At 34.4% G+C, this 21,378-nt stretch overlaps 3 protein-coding genes across 3 annotated transcripts; 1 reads left to right on the top strand and 2 right to left on the bottom strand.

The window, feature by feature from the left end:
- Positions 1 to 2,742: 2,742 nt before the first annotated feature.
- LOC124454379 (nuclear pore complex protein Nup50-like) lies at positions 2,743 to 5,122 on the bottom strand. The gene is made up of 3 exons (XM_047005189.1): positions 4,804 to 5,122; positions 4,049 to 4,139; positions 2,743 to 3,504 (listed from the first exon to the last, which is right to left on the bottom strand). The coding sequence occupies exons 1-3, from the start codon at positions 5,111 to 5,113 to the stop codon at positions 3,153 to 3,155; spliced, it is 753 nt and encodes a 250-aa protein (XP_046861145.1). The 5' UTR covers positions 5,114 to 5,122; the 3' UTR covers positions 2,743 to 3,152.
- An 83-nt stretch (positions 5,123 to 5,205) lies between these two features.
- Positions 5,206 to 9,682, bottom strand: LOC124454190 (nuclear pore complex protein Nup50-like). The gene is made up of 4 exons (XM_047004995.1): positions 9,239 to 9,682; positions 8,772 to 8,818; positions 7,898 to 7,940; positions 5,206 to 5,328 (listed from the first exon to the last, which is right to left on the bottom strand). The coding sequence occupies exons 1-4, from the start codon at positions 9,305 to 9,307 to the stop codon at positions 5,206 to 5,208; spliced, it is 282 nt and encodes a 93-aa protein (XP_046860951.1). The 5' UTR covers positions 9,308 to 9,682.
- On the top strand, positions 9,675 to 20,823 carry LOC124454595 (PHD finger protein 21A-like). Its single transcript, XM_047005371.1, has 14 exons — positions 9,675 to 9,818; positions 10,337 to 10,369; positions 10,582 to 10,647; positions 12,249 to 12,326; positions 13,776 to 13,958; positions 14,507 to 14,764; positions 15,516 to 15,567; positions 15,887 to 15,969; positions 17,308 to 17,344; positions 17,987 to 18,126; positions 18,531 to 18,680; positions 19,365 to 19,443; positions 19,759 to 19,862; positions 20,599 to 20,823. Exons 1-14 carry the CDS (start codon positions 9,765 to 9,767, stop codon positions 20,716 to 20,718), a joined length of 1,437 nt encoding a protein of 478 aa, XP_046861327.1. The 5' UTR covers positions 9,675 to 9,764; the 3' UTR covers positions 20,719 to 20,823.
- Positions 20,824 to 21,378: the final 555 nt, after the last annotated feature.

Genomic DNA, 21,378 nt, shown 5'->3' with positions numbered 1-21,378 from the left:
TAATTTACCCTGAAAAACATCACAAAAAATTTTTTTTTGGTTTTGTGGAATGTTCTATGAAATCAAATCACTTTGATCTTTTTTGCAACAAGTTACTGAGACAGGTATTATTTGAAAATATTTACGCATCATTTGGCACCTGGATCTACATTTCTATATGTCTTAACATTAAGAAAAGATTTCTTCAAAATTAATGCCTTTCTAAACCTCTATTGATTACTGATCGTAAAGATTAAATAGGAAAAGTATCAAGTGAATTGTAATGTATTAAAATGAGATTCGTTTAATTTTTGAGCTGATTTGTGAAGGTCCTATCAGATTATTTCGTAATTTTTGTATTGTGTCAATGTTTTCATTTCATTGCGGTTTTGTTTTGACATCTCGAGCTCAAGCCCAGATTTAGTTGTGAAATGAGACAATTAACAGCCGTGGTTTTATGTAGCTAAATATTCTTTTGTTCGAATATATAATGTGAAGAGATGTTTATTGAATTTCTTGCTGAAATTGCAACAAAAGGAAAACTGAAATTTGTCAAAAGTGATAATTGAGGAGATTTTGCAGGATATGACTTCAAATTTCTTTTAAGTAACAGTCTAATCAAGCAGGAAACATTGCTCATTGAGACTTATTTGCCTTACTAAAATGGGATGGATAAGAGAGACTGGTTAAATTTATTCAATATGGCCAGATGGTTACCAGTAGAATCAAAATTACCGCAGTTTTGTAAACTTATGCAGTAATGGCATCTGCCTATATTGCAAACAGGTGTAGCAATAATAGTTTTGAAATAACTGCAGGTGTGGATCTAACGAGATTCAAGTCTAATTTAGTAAAAGGCATGGGTTCAGTTCAGTGTGTTTTGCTTCTACGTAGTGAATCCCAGAAAGCTCGAGCCCAGAGGTAAAAGAGGCATTTTTGTGGGATGTGATAAGAAGAGTCCAGCTTACCTAGTATATCACTCAGAAATCATGAAAATAGAGCAAGTTAAAATTTTTGATGGAGTCGATAAATTTATGATTGACAAAAGTAAAACGGATAATGAAATATGCCCATCACTTTGTACTATGTACCTGCTGCAATTGAGAGCAAGAAACTAAAAAATTGGACAGAAAACTTTACGATCAAGTTGAGAAGACAGGAAGGTACACATCTTAAGTCAAAAATAAGCCAGCCAGCATAGCATAACTGCTAATACGAGTGAGCGTGCAGTTGATTAACGTTATATATTAAATAACGTAGCAAATTCTTATTTAGAGGCGGATCACCCGAGTCAGTCTTGGTGATTACCATGAGTTATCAATTTTTACAAAGAGTTCTCATCTTTTGAATAAAATAAGGTTCCAAGCTTTTTTAGTGCAAATCAATATATTTGTAAAAACATCTATATTTTCTATTGCGATCTAGCGGAAGTATCTTTCTGGAAGGCGTGTCTTCTTAGAAAATGCTTCATAAAAGTGAGGGACACGAACATTAAAGATTCCGACACTAGTGGACATTCTGTCAAGATATCTATATTGTGGTGGGCATATTCAGTTGACAGTGATGTTTGTTTTGAGTAAATTAAGGGTTATTTAAATTATAGGACTAGGATAGGAGAAAAGTTCGTTGACAAATTAAATACAGAGTAAGGCCCTGTATGGTCTCAAACAAAGCGGCAGAAACTGGAATGAAACATTAAATAATTACTTGACCGGGGAAAGGTTTAGGCAATCACTCGCAGACCGTCACGTAAACTTTATGTTTGTAGATGGAGCCTTGTTGAAAGATTTAAATGGTTTTACTTTCTATTTGTGAAACGGAGTGTAAATTTTTATAACAATTATGTTGCAAATTAGGCATAGTGGAAGAAAACAGAAGCGCAAAAATCAATGGAACTAAAATTAGCAATTTAAAGGACGCCACTTTTTACAAAAAGGTCTAAACACACATGGAGATCAAATACCACTTCAATAGAAGCGAAATACAGCGCGACTTACCGAGCTTAAGTTTTTCTGCAAGCAAAGACAACTTACCAAATATTTCACAACAAGATAACGAGTAAACATTTAGATTGGGTAGTGAAAGAAATGGTTTTCCAATATCAGAAGAAGGATCTCTGATATCCTCAAAGAATAGAAAAAAGCAAATGGTTTTACTTTCTGCATGTAAAACAGAGTGTACAGCTTTAGCTTGGGTGCAGTGATTTAAGCATAGTGGAAGAGAACAGTAGCGCGAAAATCAAACCACACAACTAAGGAGAAATAATATAAGCAAAGAACCCGCTTTTCAAAAAAAAACAACGTCTAAACACATAGAAATTAAAAACCATTTCATTAGAAGCAAAGTGCAGGTAGCGCGTAACAATGAACTTAATTAATTGCCAACAAAGAGAACTTAGTAAATATACTTAGAAAGACAACAAGTAAAGTTAAATTCGATCATTTTCAACATTTTCTATGTAGCCAAAATGACACTGCCATATGTATAAGTGTAATGTAAAGTGTTTGCCAAGCCAGGTCCTTACAATGAAATAAGGAAAGAGTAGTAAATTGGTAATGTCACCCTTACATTGTGAACATAATCTCATGATAGATTATTATCAACCAACCATGTAGCGTCTTTTACGTAAAATACCTGTATCAGCATGTGCTTACTTGTAGTTTTTGTAGTTTCTTGCAATGTAGAAGTTTTCATTGAATGTTATAAATAAACTTATCGGAAGCAACGCGAGTTCAGTCTCAAACAACAACTGCCACAAATAAATCCACTAGCAAAGTGTGAAAGCATAGATATTAACCACAGGTTTTAATAAAGGTATGTAAAACAGAGCTACAAAAGGTTTGCATGAGTTCAGCAATTTATATATGCAGTTTATAAGTGGGCAAAAGTTCCATCTTCGTGATTGTCCAGATTTAGTAAGCTCCGTTTGTTCAACTCAGGGTGCCATTTTTGAGATGTTGCCATTTAGTCTTACAGTAAAATATTATCACTCTTTTAAAAACCCTTAGTATTCTACAAAACTTCACCAAGTAGCCCCCAGGTAGCTACAAATCTTTTTTTACTAATCATCCTTCCATTAAGAATCGACAAAATCATCACCACGACTCCGTCAAGTACTTCTCTACTGAACTTGATGACATGATTAACCACATATTTCTGTAATCAGCACACGTTTACAATGGCTTCATTTTCGTGAGAAGTTCTTCGGCATTTTCTGCACTTTTTACCCTGATTAAATAACTGACAGGCTTGGAATTATCGCCTTCTTTACCAAATACGGGCGGGTTTGGCACGCTTAGAAGCAACACATTGTTTTTCCCCGATCTCGACATGGGGGTCGATTCATTAATGATGACGTTAAGAATAATCTTACCCAAGGCAGTATCATTACGTATTATCACCTGAATCTTTTCATCGGAGATTTTCTTTAAGCTTAACATTCCTACACCAAGTTCAGACCAATCATCTGTCTTTTTAAAGAAGAGTTTGCAACGAAGTGAGAAAAAAGCATCTTCTTCTGGCGAACTGAAATGGTGAAAAAGTATCATGTCAATTTAGAATGACACAGAAAATATTTAGTTCCATTACGCTTTGTTGATCTGAGTAAGATCGCATCGCACAAAAAACAAGTTCAATATAAACCTAATGAAATAGAGAACTTGCAAATACGTCGTATAATAAGTTCTTTTCTTATATTTTAAAATCAACGCGTGTTTGTGAAGACACAGTTTTGCATATTGCAAGAAAATACACGGAACGCTACTTGTAAAACGAAAGCTTAATAATTTTTTGAAGCCGTGACTTTACTCCAGACACGCGAGTCTGGGGTAAAATCGCGTGTGTCTGGTGTAAGATTTGGCTTCAATTATTTGCTTCAGGTAGCGTTCCATGTATTTTATTTCAATTGTTTGGCAACTCTGTTACAATGGCAACAAGAGACATGAATATGAATCTCAAAATGAAAAGAACATATAATTACGTGTTATTTTCCTGGTGGACCTAGCGGTATATAACATTTCTCACACGCAATTTGCCACATAACCCACACAAAACATCGTTCAATACGTACCTCTTGATTTGACTTTGTGTTTTCGGTTCGTCCTCAGGTTCTGTCGTATTATTGGTTGATGGTATTGATGTTGCCGGACTTAGATTGCTCGCTGAAACGACATTAATAAATATCCAGTATATTTAATAATTCTTATGAAAGCAGAGAAGAAGCAAGTAGAGAATAAAATCAGGAGTAATGTTATACATCTCTTTTGTTTAGCGCATTTGCGAGTCAATAATGACAAAAAGCTCACGAGATGTATCTAACAACCTGTCTTGTTACAGGTACGTAGCTATATTACGTAGATGGATCGCACATCTCAAATTAAATTTGAAGCCGGAAACGAAAAAAGGTCGCCATTTTGAATAGTCACGAAGTTGAGAAAATGTATTTTAATTGATTTGATTCGTGTTATGATGCTGTGCGCAGATTGAAAACAACAAACGCTGATGGAAAGCAACTAAGGAAATGTTTTCTACACTTGCTGCATTGATTTTAATTTTGTAAATTGAGATCAACTGTTCAAGTTAAGGACCAAGCTTTCCGCTGTAATAACACTTCAAAATCTAAGGCTATCGATGTCAAAATCACTTCCTTAAAAATACTCATTTGAGTGGGATTTTAATATGGCGCTGCATCATATCAGTGGGCTTCACAATTTAGTATTTCCCATGTAATCCATGTACAACCATGTACAACGTACATATCAATAGTCTTAGCTAAGTCAAATAAATATACCAGTGCTCCACAGACAGATATGGAGAATAACTTACATCCATATGTTGGAGTGAAGGCAGAAGAATTTACAGACGCTGCAGTAGAAATTGACGTTGGAAATGTAACAGCAGTAGCCATAGTTTTATTATCGCAGTCATCCACAGAATATGAACGATATTTCTTCTCAAGAGTTGATAAATGTTTCTCATAGTCTTTAAAAACTGGCGATAGATCAACATATGGATTTTGAGAGATGTGCTTTTTTATCCATTCGCAAACATCCTCATTAAGACGTTTCACATTAGTCATGTAAACATCGTTTACATCGACGTTTTTTCCATCAGATTTTGAATCGTTTACGTTCATGGAAACATCTTCTGTAAGAATAATGTTCACGTTGTTTTATAAGTAAAATAACAATGAATCATTCAAAGTCCTTGAATGGTCTTTGTAAACAGTTATATTTTGTACCTGTTTTTAGCCTGTTTTGAAAAGCCTTGAAAGCCGGCAAATGTTGAAGTAGTTTTTTGTCCTATTTTCTCCGTGGTGCCAAATCCTTGGAAACCTTTGAAACTATTGGTCTACAGGATAATATCAGAAGAATGGTGAATTTGAAAAACAAGAACATTTTACTACCCATAAGTGGTGTACGTAACTAACATTTTACTACCCATACGTGGTGTACGTAACTAACACTTTACTACCCATACGTGGTTTACGTAACTAACACTTTACTACCCATACGTGGTTTACGTAACTAACACTTTACTACCCATACGTGGTGTACGTAACTAACGTTTTACTACCCATACATGTTGTATGTAACTAACACTTTACTACCCATACGTGGTTTACGTAACTAACACTTTACTACCCATACGTGGTTTACGTAACTAACACTTTACTACCCATACGTGGTTTACGTAACTAACATTTTACTACCCATACGTGGTGTACGTAACTAACGTTTTACTACACATACATGGTGTATGTAACTAACACTTTACTACCCATACGTGGTTTACGTAACTAACACTTTACTACCCATACGTGGTTTACGTAACTAACATTTTACTACCCATACGTGGTGTACGTAACTAACATTTTACTACCCATACGTGGTGTACGTAACTAACATTTTACTACCCATACATGGTGTACGTAACTAACATTTTACTACCCATACATGGTGTACGTAACTAACATTTTACTACCCATACGTGGTGTACGTAACTAACATTTTACTACACATACGTAGTGTACGTAACTAACATTTTACTACCCATACATGGTGTACGTAACTAACATTTTACTACACATACATGGTGTACGTAACTAACATTTTACTACACATACGTGGTGTACGTAACTAACATTTTACTACACATACGTGGTGTACGTAACTAACATTTTACTACCCATACATGGTGTAGTAACATTTTACTACACATACGTGGTATACGTAACTAACATTTTACTACCCATACATGGTGTACGTAATTAACATTTTACTACCCATACATGGTGTACGTAGCTAACATTTTACTACACATACGTGGTGTACGTAACTAACACTTTACTACACATACGTGGTATACGTAACTAACATTTTAGGACACATACGTGGTGTACGTAACTAACATTTTACTACACATACATGGTGTACGTAACTAACATTTTACTACACATACATGGTGTACGTAACTAACATTTTACTACCCATACATGGTGTACGTAACTAACATTTTACTACCCATACATGGTGTACTTAACTAACATTTTACTACACATACATGGTGTACGTAACTAACATTTTACTACCCATACTTGGTGTACGTAACTAACATTTTACTACCCATACATGGTGTACATAACTAACATTTTACTACCCATACATGGTGTACGTAACTAACATTTTACTACCCATACATGGTGTACGTAACTAACATTTTACTACACATACATGGTGTACGTAACTAACATTTTACTACCCATACATGGTGTACGTAACTAACATTTTACTACCCATACGTGGTATACGTAACTAACATTTTACTACCCATACAAGGTGTACGTAACTAACATTTTACTACACATACGTGGTGTAGTAAAAGAATTTGCAAATCAATCATGAATACATATTAAAGTAAAAATTAAACATTTTGTTTTAAGTTTATCTGTTTCACATTATAGATGGTTTGCATATGTAAGCCTGTGAAGACATTATAAACATCTTTTATTTCTTAAATGAAATACATACATTCATGGACTACAATGTACATGAATGTAGTCCTCACTCCCAAATTATCTATACTAGTAATGCCATAGGCTACTACAAATAGGAGATGCAAAAGTTATACAGACTTTGCTTAAACACAAACACACAGTTGATTTTAGACATGAGATTCAAACAGTCTAAATTTTTGCTGGTATATTTCTAAAAAGCGATAATAAAATTTGACATAATCAATTATTTACTGTACACTTATACAGTGCAGTAAATAAGTATACTGTTTAAGAAACAGAAAACATTTTTCTTGTTTCAATATAGTTTTAGCCATGTAGAAACATGCGGGGCGAAATGAGAAATTGTGTGGCAAATACGAGCACAAAGTGCATGTGTTTCCAAGCAATTTTGAGTTTCTCCCAAACCTTCAGATGTGCTTCAATCAGTTAACAAGAACAAGTAAATATGTTTTCTATTAAATTTATAAAACAGCCTTTTACAAACAAATTAAAAAGATGTATTTATTAATTTCGGTAACATATTGTTTACAAATTTCTAGGGCAACCTGCAAATATTAAATACCCATGTTTCCATCAAGTTATAGAATCATAGTTTTTGAACATTCAACCAATCAGCACCAATGATTTTAAAACGTTATTTTATAAATATACGTATATATATAGCACACACCACACACAGAACATAATATGGAATATATAAATAAGGTATCTTTTTGACTCCGAAGATGACTACCGCTAAGGTTGTCGAAACGTCAGTCAACAATAACAAAAACAGTCCTTCTCATGACTCTACCAACCTGGACGATCTACTTTTACAAACATGTAACGATACTGCCGGGTTCAAACTAATTACGGTATCTTTGATCATTGATCAAAATAACTAAAACAATGTGAAATACTTACAGATACTTCACCCTCGGGAACACGTCTTTTGGCTTTCTTGATTCTATTTAACAAATAAATGAGCTTTCTTTAGAAAATGTTAAATGAGAGAGTAAAGGGGGATAAGCAATGTTGAAGACTATGAAACAATGAGGATATATCTGGTGAAATGAGAGAGTAAAAGGGGATAAGCAATGTTCAAGACTATGAAACAATGAGGATATATCTGGTTAAATGAGAGAGTAAAGGGGGATAAGCAATGTTCAACACTATGAAACAATGAGGATATATCTGGTGAAATGAGAGAGTAAAAGGGGATAAGCAATGTTCAAGACTATGAAACAATGAGGATATATCTGGTTAGATGAGAGAGTAAAGGGGGATAAGCAATGTTCAAGACTATGAAACAATGAGGATATATCTGGTTAAATGAGAGAGTAAAGGGGGATAAGCAATGTTCAAGACTATGAAACAATGAGGATATATCTGGTGAAATGTGTACTTGACAAGTTTAAACAAGTCATTTTTTCTAAATCTTGAGCCATCTTATTAAATGTGGAATGAAAATCGAAAAATATAGAAGTAAATATGAAGTGCAGAGGAGAAGTATGCATTGCTAAATAACAAAAATATGAAATTATACACTAGAAGGACAGAACTATGGCTACCACAACAGCTTACAATTTTTGCCTCTCTATTCAATTCGCACTGTCTTTTTTAAATTGAGGGTTTGAATTAATCATTCATGCCCAACAACACAGTATTTACAGTTTTCATTCAGACAGCAGTATAGAGCTATACACTACACATAAGTTGTTATCAATAAGAGCAGTCCTGGAGACAAAATACAACAAAAACAGGTTTATGTGCAAGGACTTCACAAGCATTGACCTACACTCTTTGACTCAGTTCTGCCGCACCAGCAATTTTAAATTGACCTGCCTAGAAAAGGGAAACAGAAAATTATAACTTTTGACAGCACTCAATGACAAATAACACATCATCCGTGCAAGGTGAGCAAAAAGAGTATTTCATTTTTTTAAGCAATGAGCATGGTATTTTTCTGATTTCCAACAGTCTTCATCTCTTCAATATCAACACATTTGAAATTGTGAACCACAAATTCACAATCCCATGGATGATGAAGTGTTTATAACGCCACCATCAAGAAGAACATCATACTTTCTTACAACACTAAAACTGCACAGTAATAAATGGAAACATGATAAAAACATAAAACGCTATAAAGTCGCGAAAAATTGTATGGTTAAAAAATTTCGGCTGTCAAGTATCATTTTTCAATTACAAAAGATTTCAGTATGAAGAATATAGTGTTAATACTAAAACATATTAATCAAATACCTCTTCGCTCTCTTCCTCAGCGTCCCAATTACTGTCATTAATCTGAATTGCAGCACTTCTTTTGGCCATTTTCGTATTAATTCGATTGTTGCAGTTTTACTTTTTTCTTCGTAAGTACCACGTTTGTTACTGCTTATAATTACCATACACGAGGACAATATACCGGGCATTAGTCACCCTTTCCCGCCATTTTGCAAATCAAAAATATCGTCATTTTTAATATTGTGATACGAAAATAAAACTGAATTCATATGTATCATGCATGCATCAATCTGTAAGTACCAAAGAAAACTGTGAAGTTTTACTACCTAAAATTTTACTAAATAAAATAAATCGTTATATACGGTTAAGTGCCTCATAATTGTCGCATCCGGATCGGATACCTGCGAAGAGCAGACGAGCTTCGTCGAAAACCGGAAACTAGCGTTTCTTTATTTGAGCAACGCACTGACTACACTTAATCAGATGCGAGATTTCGTGTGAGAAACCGAATTCTCAAATGCTCGGTAATCTGTAGACTTGAATCATGGATTTGGAGAAAATTCAAGAGCAGCTTAAAAGTCACATTCGCCAGCATCAGGTATTGTAAAAAAATGTTGTCGAAATTTCGTGTCTATAGATGTCTATATGGAACGTTTGTCTGTCTGAACACCCTATCGAATTGCCTATATAGACTTGAAAACTGTTTCATTTCAGTTCAACTTCAGAAATATTTCCCAAAGTTTGGCGAATCGTCTGCATTTATCTCGTAAACTATTTTATGCCAAAAGTAGCTTAAGATGAACATTATTTTGTGTACTAAATATTCTATTTGCAAGTGTCTGTATATCAGACTGGTTTCGACGGGTATCGCCTGACATGAATATTACATTACTGCAATCAGTTCAATCCGCATTTCAGCACTGTCGTCATGTGCTGGCATTTTTCCCTGACAGAAAGCTCATTCGGGCAGGAAATGAGAAAATTTTTTGTCGTGTTTGATCAACTGAAGAAAAATATTTTTAATAAATGTAACAAATAAAGTAGCACTTGGTGTTTAATACACCTAGCCAATTTGTACCGTTAACCTCTCTTTGACTACCGATGATGTTTTTATAGATTTGGGTGAATGAAATGAAAAAAGACCCACAGGTGATTAGGATGCAACCTTTAAAACTTTACTATTTAGCGTCAAATGAAATGTATTAACCAAATGAAAGTGCAAAACGTTGTTTTATAGGCAAACTTTACTATATACGTCTTCGGCAGATTACGTATAACTGTAAAATGCACGATGAACTGAACTACTGTCGACAATTCCTTATTCATTCAATGATGAATAGTTTTCTTTTTCTCCTTCAAAGAATGTGGAAATACAGCGCAAAGTGCAGTCATTGCAAGCAGAACTAACGAATTTAAATGAAAAACAGGTGAGTAATGTTATTGACATTCAATTTTCTAAGTAAAACGTAAAATCGACGTTAATTTAGACTTCGGTACAAACTCTGACGCTTAATTTTTTGTGCTACATTTGATTAACTTTCAGAGTGATTGGATTTGGTAAATTTTTTTATAAGTTGGTGAAGTTTTGATGATTTTTACCTCAATTTGGTTTATTATGGGATTCATTCAGAAAAAGGCTTTTCACATTTCTGTGTAAAATAACCTTACAAGGATTTAATTATTATAAAATTCAAACTTTACAATTCTTGTATTTAAGGCTCACTCGTAGTTCACTTTTCTTGTAGTTTCATTGGTTTGCTATTTATCAGTTTAGCAAAGTAAAATAATGAGTCAGGTGACTAAGAAGTTGAACGGTCATTTAAAATCGTTGGTGATATTTTTCCAACCAGAGCTGAATACATTTGCACATAGCATTTATCATGTATGCAGCAATGTAGCAAGCAAGTTGTTTTAGAACTGAGTGAACACAAAAATAGTTACACAACATGACCATGAACTTGCAGGCTAGCTACACCAATGAATGTATTATATACCATGACGAGACTAGAATGCTAATATGTGGGGAGTATTCATACATGTATTCAGCTCTGCTTGACTGATTTGGTTTGCTTGCAATTTGAATTTCAAAAGAAATCAGCTTGGCAGAGCTGAATATATGCATGCTCACCTCTCCTCCCAAATAGCATTCTAGTTTTTCACCTGATGATGTAACTATCCATGCAACTTTCAATGTAACTATCCATGCAACTTTCAATGTAACTATCCATGCAACTTTCAATGTAACTATCCATGCAACTTTCAATGTAACTATCCATGCAACTTTCAATGTAACTATCCATGCAACTTTCAATGTAACTATCCATGCAACTTTCAATGTAACTATCCATGCAACTTTCAATGTAACTATCCATGCAACTTTCAATGTAACTATCCATGCAACTTTCAATGTAACTATCTATGCAACTTTCAATGTAACTATCCATGCAACTTTCAAAGTAACTATCCATGCAACTTTCAATGTAACTATCCATGCAACTTTCAATGTAACTATTCATGCAACTTTCAATGTAACTATCCATGCAACTTTCAATGTAACTATCCATGCAACTTTCAATGTAACTATCCATGCAACTTTCAATATAATTATCCGTGCAACTTTCAATGTAACTATCCATGCAACTTTCAATGTAACTATCCATGCAACTTTCAATGTATCTATCCATGCAACTTTCAATGTAACTATCCATGCAACTTTCAATGTAACTATCCATGCAACTTTCAATGTAACTATCCATGCAACTTTCAATGTAACTATCCACGCAACTTTTAATGTAACTATCCATGCAACTTTCAATGTAACTATCCATGCAACTTTCGATATAATTATCCATGCAACTTTCAATGTAACTATCCATGCAACTTTCAATGTAACTATCCATGCAACTTTCAATGTAACTGCCCATGCAACTTTCAATGTAACTATCCATGCAACTTTCAATGTAACTATCCATGCAACTTTCAATGTAACTATCCATGCAACTTTCAATGTATGCACTTAAACTTTCAGAAACAAGTTGTTCAGCTGTTGAAGAAAAATATCCAACCAAATGCTACGACTCCTCTCAACGGACAGGAACAAAATGATGTAAGTTGACTATTTGATACAGCATGTTTGTGTTTAATCATAAAAGTAATTAATCACATAATTTCTTGTTCATGGAAGGCTGTTGTAGTTTCTATTTGTTTAGTTTATTATTTAGTATTTGTTGCAGGAATTTATCTAGGTACATAAGAATAAAACAGGTTGGCAATTTTTATGAGGTCTTATCTTATTTCAAAACTTTGGATGTGCTGTAGCCCTAGATTATATGAATGAAAGTGTGATTATTTTGTAATAGCTGACACATTTCAACTTTTAAGTTTAACTTTAAATGCCATGCTCACTACTTGAAAACCATCAAAAAACAAGCTACAGAACAAACTAAGATGAAATTTTACTTCGGTGATTACCAGTCTCAACCGACTTGATAAATTTTGCAAAATTACCATTCTGTATACTTGTCATGGAAATTTGAAAACTGGTGACATAAAACACATATTGTTTTCAATGATCATTTTGACATTGGGCAACTGAGAGACAAGTAAAATAATAGTAAAATTGTCACGTTTTGAAAAGGCTATTTAGGTAAGCACACTTTTTTATTCAAAATAAAAATTTGTAACCCTTGTTGCAAATTTCATTTTGAGTTTTAAGCTAATTGCTCCAAAAGTTTGTTTGTTTTGATAATATGAATAAGAACTCAGTGGAACGCATAAAGTTGGTGAAAAGAATAATTGTTAAGGATAATGTGTGTGACCATTAGACTATTTATAGTAATTGATGTTTAAAGGACTGTAGATCATAGTTTTTATTAGTGTTGTAGACTGCATGTGGCAAACATCAGATCATCTCAAAATGGTGGCATAATTATTGAGAAGGAAGGGCATAGCTCCTAAGGCAGCCAAACAGTCCCTGTGTGGTGTAATTACCCTGCAGGAATGTTTAGTCAGGAGGCTTGTGAAGTTAATGAAAGAATCCACCAAGAAATGACTGTTTAGTGTAAAACATGTACTATATGACAAAAATGAGATGATTTTGATGCTTTATCAAAGTATGCATCAGGAGGGAGTTGTGGGTTATACATTTATACACTCCAGTAATACTATGATGATTTTTCATGGTGTGTTAAGCTATTGATTGAATTGAGAAAATGAAGCAACGACAAGTGGTTTTTGAGAGTTACTTTAAATTAGTAGAACTGGAAAAGAAATAAAGTATTGTTTATTACAACTAGAAAATAGATTGATATGTAATAAAGAGGGTGACTCCAAAATTGAGGAGAGATTGCACACTGTAGATATACACAAGAAACAATATCTAGAGAGTTACGAAAAGATGGAAACGTGAAAACGCGTTGTTGTGAGACAGTTGAGATGACCGCTATGACAGTATTTTAAACTTTCCACGCGAACATGTGATCAAGTGTATTACTAAAGTAAATCTGCGTTTTACTAATATTCCACTGTTCTACATTCCCATTACATATATTCATAGCACCCAAAAAAAGGTCATTCGGAGCAAGCTGTACGTATGAATGGCTCCCCAATAGTCACTCAAACAACTGCCTCTGCCACACATGAACTAACTTCTTCATCGACACACAACCCATCCAATACTGCTCTGCGGCATCAATTCACTTCAGGACCAATGGAAAGAAATTCATTGCCTAATTTGCAGGTATCTTGATATTTTTGTGAAAGTCTCCGTTTACAGTAACTGTTGCCATAATCCGTATCTCTACTACGTACAGCTTGATTTTTTCTCGTGGTTTATTGTGAATTATACTCATTGTCTTTTATTCAACGAGGTCGTGGAAGTCAGGAAGCCAAACATCTTTAGCATGTATTAGTTTGCTCTCAAAAATGAAAATTTCGATCTATTTCCTAGCATCATATTTTTTTCTTCAAGTTATCAATTTAACAAACTGCTTGCTTACTAGTGCAAGGCCTATGAATCATACTAACCGACCAAACGCCTTGTTTATTAGTGGTTATGGATGCCTCATGGATATCAGAATACAATAATGGGACCACGGCAGTGCTGTAGAAATGGGGGGGGGGTCGCTTGGGGGAGGAGCCCCCTTTTACCTTTGAAATGGGTAATTTTTCATAATTTCATGGCTTCAGCTTCGTCAAGAGAGCCCCCCTGATAAATTTAGTTCTACAGCACTGGATCACGGTTCTTTGTTATCGCTTTTTTGAGTTAATTTTGTTTGATATTTTCAGCATTCAAAAACTGCTGTCTCTGTTCCAAAAACAACCAATCATCACTCTACTTCCACCTATAACAACGTCAATTATCTGAAGAACGATCGTAGTTGCATTAAAAAACCCAACATGGTTACCACGGGAATACAAACCGTTTCAAGTAATAATTTAGGCAACAATGTCTTGCGAAGACCTGAAGCAAGAAAAATATCTCAAGGGATACAGACCACCACATCTAATGGTGAATCTCGTTCGCCATTAAAACAAAACACAGAGGTACGATTTACGTCCAGATGATTTTGTCGTTCTTTTTGTGCGATAAAATGTACTTTTCGTGTTATAATTTTTAGCAGGTTTTTACCTTAAAAGTTTCGAAATAATCCGTCTTGATGAACAAAAAGTGCGGTGTTTTTTTTGTCTGCTGTTAATCAAAGACGTGCCAGTCGAAATATTATCATTTCTTTCAGTATTTTACTGCTGCTAGCTTCCTAATTGGTTTAGAACATTCTATAAAAAAAACAAATGTTGACAAAAATACGTACTTAGATAAATGTATTTAGAGGTATTGTAAGACAAACATTTGTTTCTAAAATAATATGTTGTGTCTGTTTATTTTTTGTGAACAAGTTTCCATTCATCTCTCCTACATTGCTGAAAATTTACCGCTTTTATCGATCTGAAAGTTTTCTTTTAATTAACTTGTGATACGGTCAGAAGTTTTGCCAGCCCATAAGTTTGGCCATGCAATTTAAATATAATTTTGGTGTTCACTTACTGTAAAAAAAAACATTGGATTTCTGGAAACACAATAATGCCAACAATCTGCTGTTGAAGAATAAACACATTCTCTTAAAAAGAATAAACATAATGGTTTTCAGTCCGGGATATTGTGATTGTGGTTTGTTAAAGTAAAATTTCTTTCATTTTGTTGACTAGAGTAATCTCAATTGTGATTAATTGATATTATTAGCTTGTTTTATTCTATTTAGCCATAACATTTGATAAAAAGAACTTTTTATTTTTTTAGAAACTGAATTTCCTTTCCACGCTTGGTCTTATAACAGTTTCAAAATGTCGAGGTGCGTTATAAATTTTTTACTGAGCTTTTCCAAGTCAAATGACGTCATAGCCGCCATTTTGAAACTTTGAGGCGGAGGAAGATATTGTACTCGAACCACACTACACATGGACATTAAACTTTGTTTCTATAAAGACAGACCTATATAGTATATAGTCCACGCGTTTTTTTGCTATTTTATTACCTTGAAATCTGTTATCACTAGAGCGCATGGTCAAACCATAAGCGATGAGCACTGTAATTTATTTTAATTGTATAAATTATGCGTTAGTTGCTTTCATTGTCCACTGAAATTAAGAAATTCTTTTTATTTTGCGTAGAAATAAACTCGCAGAAAAATGAACGAAGAAGAAGAACAAGTGCCATATTTTCACCGTATAGTTCATTTCAATTTTTTGATGAAGTAAGTTCACTGCTTCACTGATAAAGTATCTTGCCAAAAATTCCATTACGTCAATGCTTTTAGGTACTAAATATTTTGTACGCATACGTAGGTGGTTTTTTTTAACTTTCCTATTATGAATTATATGTAAGAATAGGATTTGCAATATTTTTTTTCTTTACTTTGACATACGTAAACTAGAAAAGTGAAAGCCAACCCGTACAAAACAGCAAAAACGAGAAAGAAAGAAAGCTTCGTTTCAAGTCGAATAATGCCATATAATAAACCTTTTAATATCGTCGCTTTCTCGGGCTTTCCTGAGACATATCGGACCTCTGTCTTTTTGTACAAACCTACCCCGCTCTGTGAGCGTCGATATTATTGATTTCTCTGAATTCGATGAGTAAATCAATCTACGTACACTCTGGATTTTTGTGAAAATTTGTTAAAAAAAGAAAAAACTACTTGTGTTCTGCGATCTTGAACAATTTTACTTACTAATCTACAATTTTGTCTCGTTACTTGAATTTATTTTAAGTTCTACTAATCATTTCCTTAGACAGGGTACTAGTGTACCCTGCAATAGATACAATAGTTAGGTTGAATATATTGATTAGAAATTGTCGTATGATCTGTCGGGAACTATATACCCACATCATAGATAAACACATTATACACTATCATGCTACACAAATCAAAATCACTTGAATCCTAGGTGCAATTTTAAGCCCTTAATAACCGAGCTCGAGGTCCTTACGGAGAAATATCGGACCGAGGTATTTTTGTACAGACCAAGCCCGTGGGGCGAGGTTTGTGCAAAAAAGCGGAGATCCGATATTTCTCAGTAAAGACCGAGAAAACGAGGTTATTAAAAGGTTTATTATATGGCATTATTCGACCTGAAACGAAGCTTGCTTTCTTTCTCATCCTTGCTGTTTTGTACGGGTTGACTTTCACTTTTCTAGTTTTCGTCCATAAAAAATAAATCGTTTCAAATTGTATCGTCTGGATTGTTAAACTGTTTTCCAAGTGTTTTTCTTTCAAATCACATTCGTAAATGTTTTTTTGTTTCGTTTATTTTGCGTTTTGCTGTTTGCATAACGAATTTTGTGTGTTTACATTTGACTGTAAAATTACTCGTTTTGGACCGTGGTCGATTACGGGAAAATAATGTTTTTGAGCCAATCAAAGCGTGCCATTTTGCCGGAAGCGACGCTTGCCATATAATAAAGTAGCTATAATACAACCGCCTGACTTAAACACAATTATTGTTTAACGTAACATTTTGTTAACTGAATACGACCGAAACGCTGTCATGATAAAAGTTTAGAGTAATAATAATGGTTTTTTTTTTCATAGCCAAAACGAACATCCAATGGAATAAAACGTGGAAGAGGTAACCTACAAAATCTCTTTTGCAAACTGCTTTCGATTGCGAAATTTGTTATAATTGTAATGAAATTTTTCGATTGTATTTGTCAAAAATAGTCAACGTAGAGAGTTGAAGTTATTCATTCTTAAGTTGTGTCACTTTGTATAGACTATATTCCGAAGCCATCATCAGAGTATATACATAATATATTAATCAGAGTATATGCATAATATATTATATTAATAATATATTAATATAATGAGAGGATTAATATATTTTGTATAGACTATGAAACGTAATAGCTGAACCCAACATCGATAGATTTTAAGACAAAAAAAAAATCAAAAACCACTCAGAGCCGCAGACGTTGTGTATTCTTGTCAGAACATTTGTAATCCGCGGAGCTCTCTTGTTCTTCATCAAGTGCACATAGAAATCTGTTCTTTCTTCATATACCCCAGACCGAACAGAGATTGTACATATACACACCTTTATCAATTTGTTCAACTCGGTTGCGCTTTCTTGCTATACGTTTTTTACTCACATTCATCCTCAGGTCGTGCGTCAAAGAACAGTGACAATAGTGTAAAATCTCCCATGTTGACCTCACCGGTGTTTGCTCCCATCAATCGTTTTTCACTCACATTCATTCTGTCTTATCCTCAGGTCGTGCGTCAAAGAACAGTGACAATAGTTTAAAATCTCCCATGTTGCCCTCACCGGTGTTTGTTCCCATCAATGGATTTAAATCACCGAAAGAGGAGCCAGAAAATCAAACAACAGAGAATACAGAGGATTTGTTGCAGGTTTGTGACTGCTGCTCTACTACACTGTTTACCTTGAATAACAAAGTCTGCTTATTGAGGGATGTATCTCACATTTTTATGGCAGGGGGAAGGGTTTAGTTCTTAGAAGTATATATTAGGTTGGTATATTGTGGTATTGATTACAATAACTCACAATTGTTTTTGTTCAGCTACTTGCGGTGTGCGTATTTGGTATCCCTGTTCCTTCGGCTACGTGGGAGGGTAAATTTTCAGTGACTTCCATCTCTTGCTTTAAATCTAATGCTTACCCCCGTAAATTTCTCACTGTATTTTTTCGGCTGTATTCATAAATCTCATGGAAGTATTCCCGAGTTACTTACATACTTACATTACATTTTGGTTGCTCCTGAAATACGTTTATCAATTGAATCAAAAATTTTCAGGATGGAGAACACGAAGACCATTGTGCTGTATGTCAACAAAGTGGAGAAGTTTTGATGTGTGATACTTGTATACTGGTCTATCATTTAAAATGTCTCACTCCGCCACTCACATCGATACCTACAGGAATGTGGATGTGTCCCAAATGTCGAGTAAGACATTAAAATTTTTAGTTTGGCATCTCAATTGTATTTGAATTCCTAACTATCAAGGATCACTGTTTTTCATGTGTCGTTTTAACGTAAAATACTTGTAAACTTGGAGTTTGCAGGAGTAACGTTGCATCTTAGTGTGCTATGTCGAATATGTAGCTTTTTTTGTCTTTAAAAAATCATGTTTTTTTCTTGAAATTGCACGCGTGCTTGTTCAATCGACTGGACATTGGCATGTCATTTTAGAAGTGTTGTCCGTCAGAATATGTTTTTCGAAGCCTTATTTTGAGATGTTAGTTGCCTTTTTTTCAATGGCCTATCATTACAGAAGTATTTTCGTTAAACTGTATTCTTAGTAGTTCCTTTTTGAGATATTAGTCACATTTTCTTCAATGGCAAATTATTAGATAGCTGTTTAGAAGTTTCATTCTGAGATAGTATTTATCGTTTCTTCAATGGCCTAACATTAGAGAAGTGTTTGTGTTAAACTGTGCGCGCTTACAGGTATCATTTTGTGGTATTAGTCACATTTTCTTCGATGCATATTATTGGAGAGCTGTTTAGAAATTTCATTTTGAGATACTATTCATCGTTTTTTTTCTATGACGTATCATTAGAGAATTGATTTTGTTCAACTGTTTCCTGAGATTTTGATCAGTCATTTTAAACAATTTCTTCCTACAGGAAATCATGAGAAGTAAAGAACCAATGGAATGGCCTGGTACACTCGCGGTTGCCCATTCATATCTTAAACACAGAGCTGGTATGTGTCTAACATCGTCCAATTGTTTGATTTTCCCTACAATAACAATTTTCTGACACCACTAGATTTCAACGAAAAACCAGTGCTGTGGAACTTATAACAAATTGTGTTGTGTGAATATCGAAATCTAGCCTCCCTGCATTGCAGATTGAATCAATCACCGCGTACTTTTTTGTGTGATCATGCAAAATGATGTAGCGGTTATCTGATAACCTGAAACTTGGCTTCAATCTTAGATTCATTGTTAAATAGATGTTTAGAAATGCGAGTAGTCATGAAGACATGAATTTAGAGCATTTCTATTTCTTGTTGTAGAAAAAGACAAAGAGAAACAGAAATTATTAAATCGGAATCAAGAATTAAAGTTGGAGGAGTTAGAGCTACAAAGGAAGGTTACTGAATTAAGCAGTGCTATTGTGGTAAGTGGACATTAATTCACCGCTCTTCTTCTGCATGTCTTTACTTTTCTCCTCTATGTCTCCGCTTTCGAACATGCATTCCGCTTTCCCTGCATGCATCTCACCTCACCAACAAGTATCCCATTTTTCCATCATGTAATCTCATCTTCCGAGCATGTATCCCATCTTTTGAGTATGCATCCTACGATGCGAGATCCTACCTTCCGAGCATGTATACCGCCTCCCGACCATACATCCCACCTTTCGAGCATGTATCCTACTTTCTCAGCATGTATCTCACTTTCCCAGCATGCATCCTACCTTCCCAGCACGTATACCACTTTCGACATTACATCTCACCTTCCGAGCATGTATCCTACCTTCCCAGCATGTATCCTTCCTTCCCAGCATGTATGCCACTTTCCCATCATGTATCCTACCTTCCCAGCATGTATGCCACTTTCTGACATTACACCCCACCTTCCGAGCATGTATTCTTCTTTCCCATTATGTATCCTACCTTCCCAGCATGTATCCCACTTTCCCATCATGTATCCTACTTTCCCAGCATGTCTCACATTTCATCCTACATTACTGCATGTTGCCACCTTCCCTGTTTTTCTAGCACTTTCCCTTGCACTTTTCAATCTCCCTCACTCTAAACGTGTAATGGTGGATCTTCTTTGTCAGTTTTGAATTACTTATACTTTTCATTTACACTCTTATTTGCAAATAAAAAAATCACTATTCCTTTCAGACGCAAATCCAGAAAAAGACTGAAATAGTTGAATCGACTAGACAGGCGCAAGAAAAACTTCAGAGACTAAAGAGATTTATTCAAATTGTTCACTCTAGCGAAAGACCATTTGTATATTAAATGCGTATTTTGGAATAAGTAGTTTATAGAAAGTGTTGTGTTATCTTATATAATAAGAGATAAGGACTCCTAGGAATTAAAGTGTTTACGCAGTTGACAGATAAAGCAGTTTTTGTTATTTCTGCCGTAAAAAGGCTAGTTGCGGATCCAGCGATGGTTTGAAATAAGTTATAGCAGCTCAATTTTAATATCAAGTATTTTCCTAAAAGGAACTCTTTTTGAATTTCCAAGTAATAGATTTTTACCTTTAGTTAAATTTTTTTGAGGTGCTTTAGATAACATACATGCAAGTACACGAGTTGCTGTAGCTTTTTTGCTGTAGTTTTAGACTCGCTATTGTTCCATCAAAATTAAGTCTAGCTTAAGATATATTTTGTCTTTATACATTAATTTCAAACGATCTGCGTGGATCTTGTTTTTTCCCTCGATTCCGATTGAATCGAAGGATATGGTTACAGTGTAAGCTTCATTGTGTACAAGGTCAATGTGCGTTAAGCTACTTCCTGGCGCAGTGCTCTCACTTTTAAGAAATTGTCCTTAAAAATAGGATTTTCTAAGGGTTTTAAGGATATTGTTAATGTTTTTATACTTTATATTCATATACACTTTATAATATTTAATGTTTCTTTACAAATACAACATTGAAAAACTTGAAAACAG

The sequence above is a fragment of the Xenia sp. Carnegie-2017 genome, unplaced genomic scaffold, assembly GCF_021976095.1.
Source record: "Xenia sp. Carnegie-2017 unplaced genomic scaffold, XeniaSp_v1 HiC_scaffold_3, whole genome shotgun sequence".
NCBI lineage: Eukaryota > Metazoa > Cnidaria > Anthozoa > Malacalcyonacea > Xeniidae > Xenia > Xenia sp. Carnegie-2017.
The sequence above is the reverse complement of the archived record's forward strand: the minus strand, read 5'-3'. Positions and strand labels throughout refer to the sequence as shown.

Coding starts and splice junctions, on each gene's coding strand:
- LOC124454379 (XM_047005189.1), bottom strand. CDS start 5,113: ATGAACGTAAACGATTCAAAATCTGATGGAAAAAACGTCGATGTAAAC. Junction 4,140..4,803: donor CTTCACTCCAACATATGGAT/GTAAGTTATTCT, acceptor ATGTCGTTTCAG/CGAGCAATCTAAGTCCGGCA. Junction 3,505..4,048: donor ACACAAAGTCAAATCAAGAG/GTACGTATTGAA, acceptor TCACCATTTCAG/TTCGCCAGAAGAAGATGCTT.
- LOC124454190 (XM_047004995.1), bottom strand. CDS start 9,307: ATGGCCAAAAGAAGTGCTGCAATTCAGATTAATGACAGTAATTGGGAC. Junction 7,941..8,771: donor GCAGAACTGAGTCAAAGAGT/GTAGGTCAATGC, acceptor TTTGTTAAATAG/AATCAAGAAAGCCAAAAGAC. Junction 5,329..7,897: donor TTCCCGAGGGTGAAGTATCT/GTAAGTATTTCA, acceptor ATTATCCTGTAG/ACCAATAGTTTCAAAGGTTT.
- LOC124454595 (XM_047005371.1), top strand. CDS start 9,765: ATGGATTTGGAGAAAATTCAAGAGCAGCTTAAAAGTCACATTCGCCAG. Junction 13,959..14,506: donor ATTCATTGCCTAATTTGCAG/GTATCTTGATAT, acceptor TGATATTTTCAG/CATTCAAAAACTGCTGTCTC. Junction 17,345..17,986: donor TGGAATAAAACGTGGAAGAG/GTAACCTACAAA, acceptor TCTTATCCTCAG/GTCGTGCGTCAAAGAACAGT.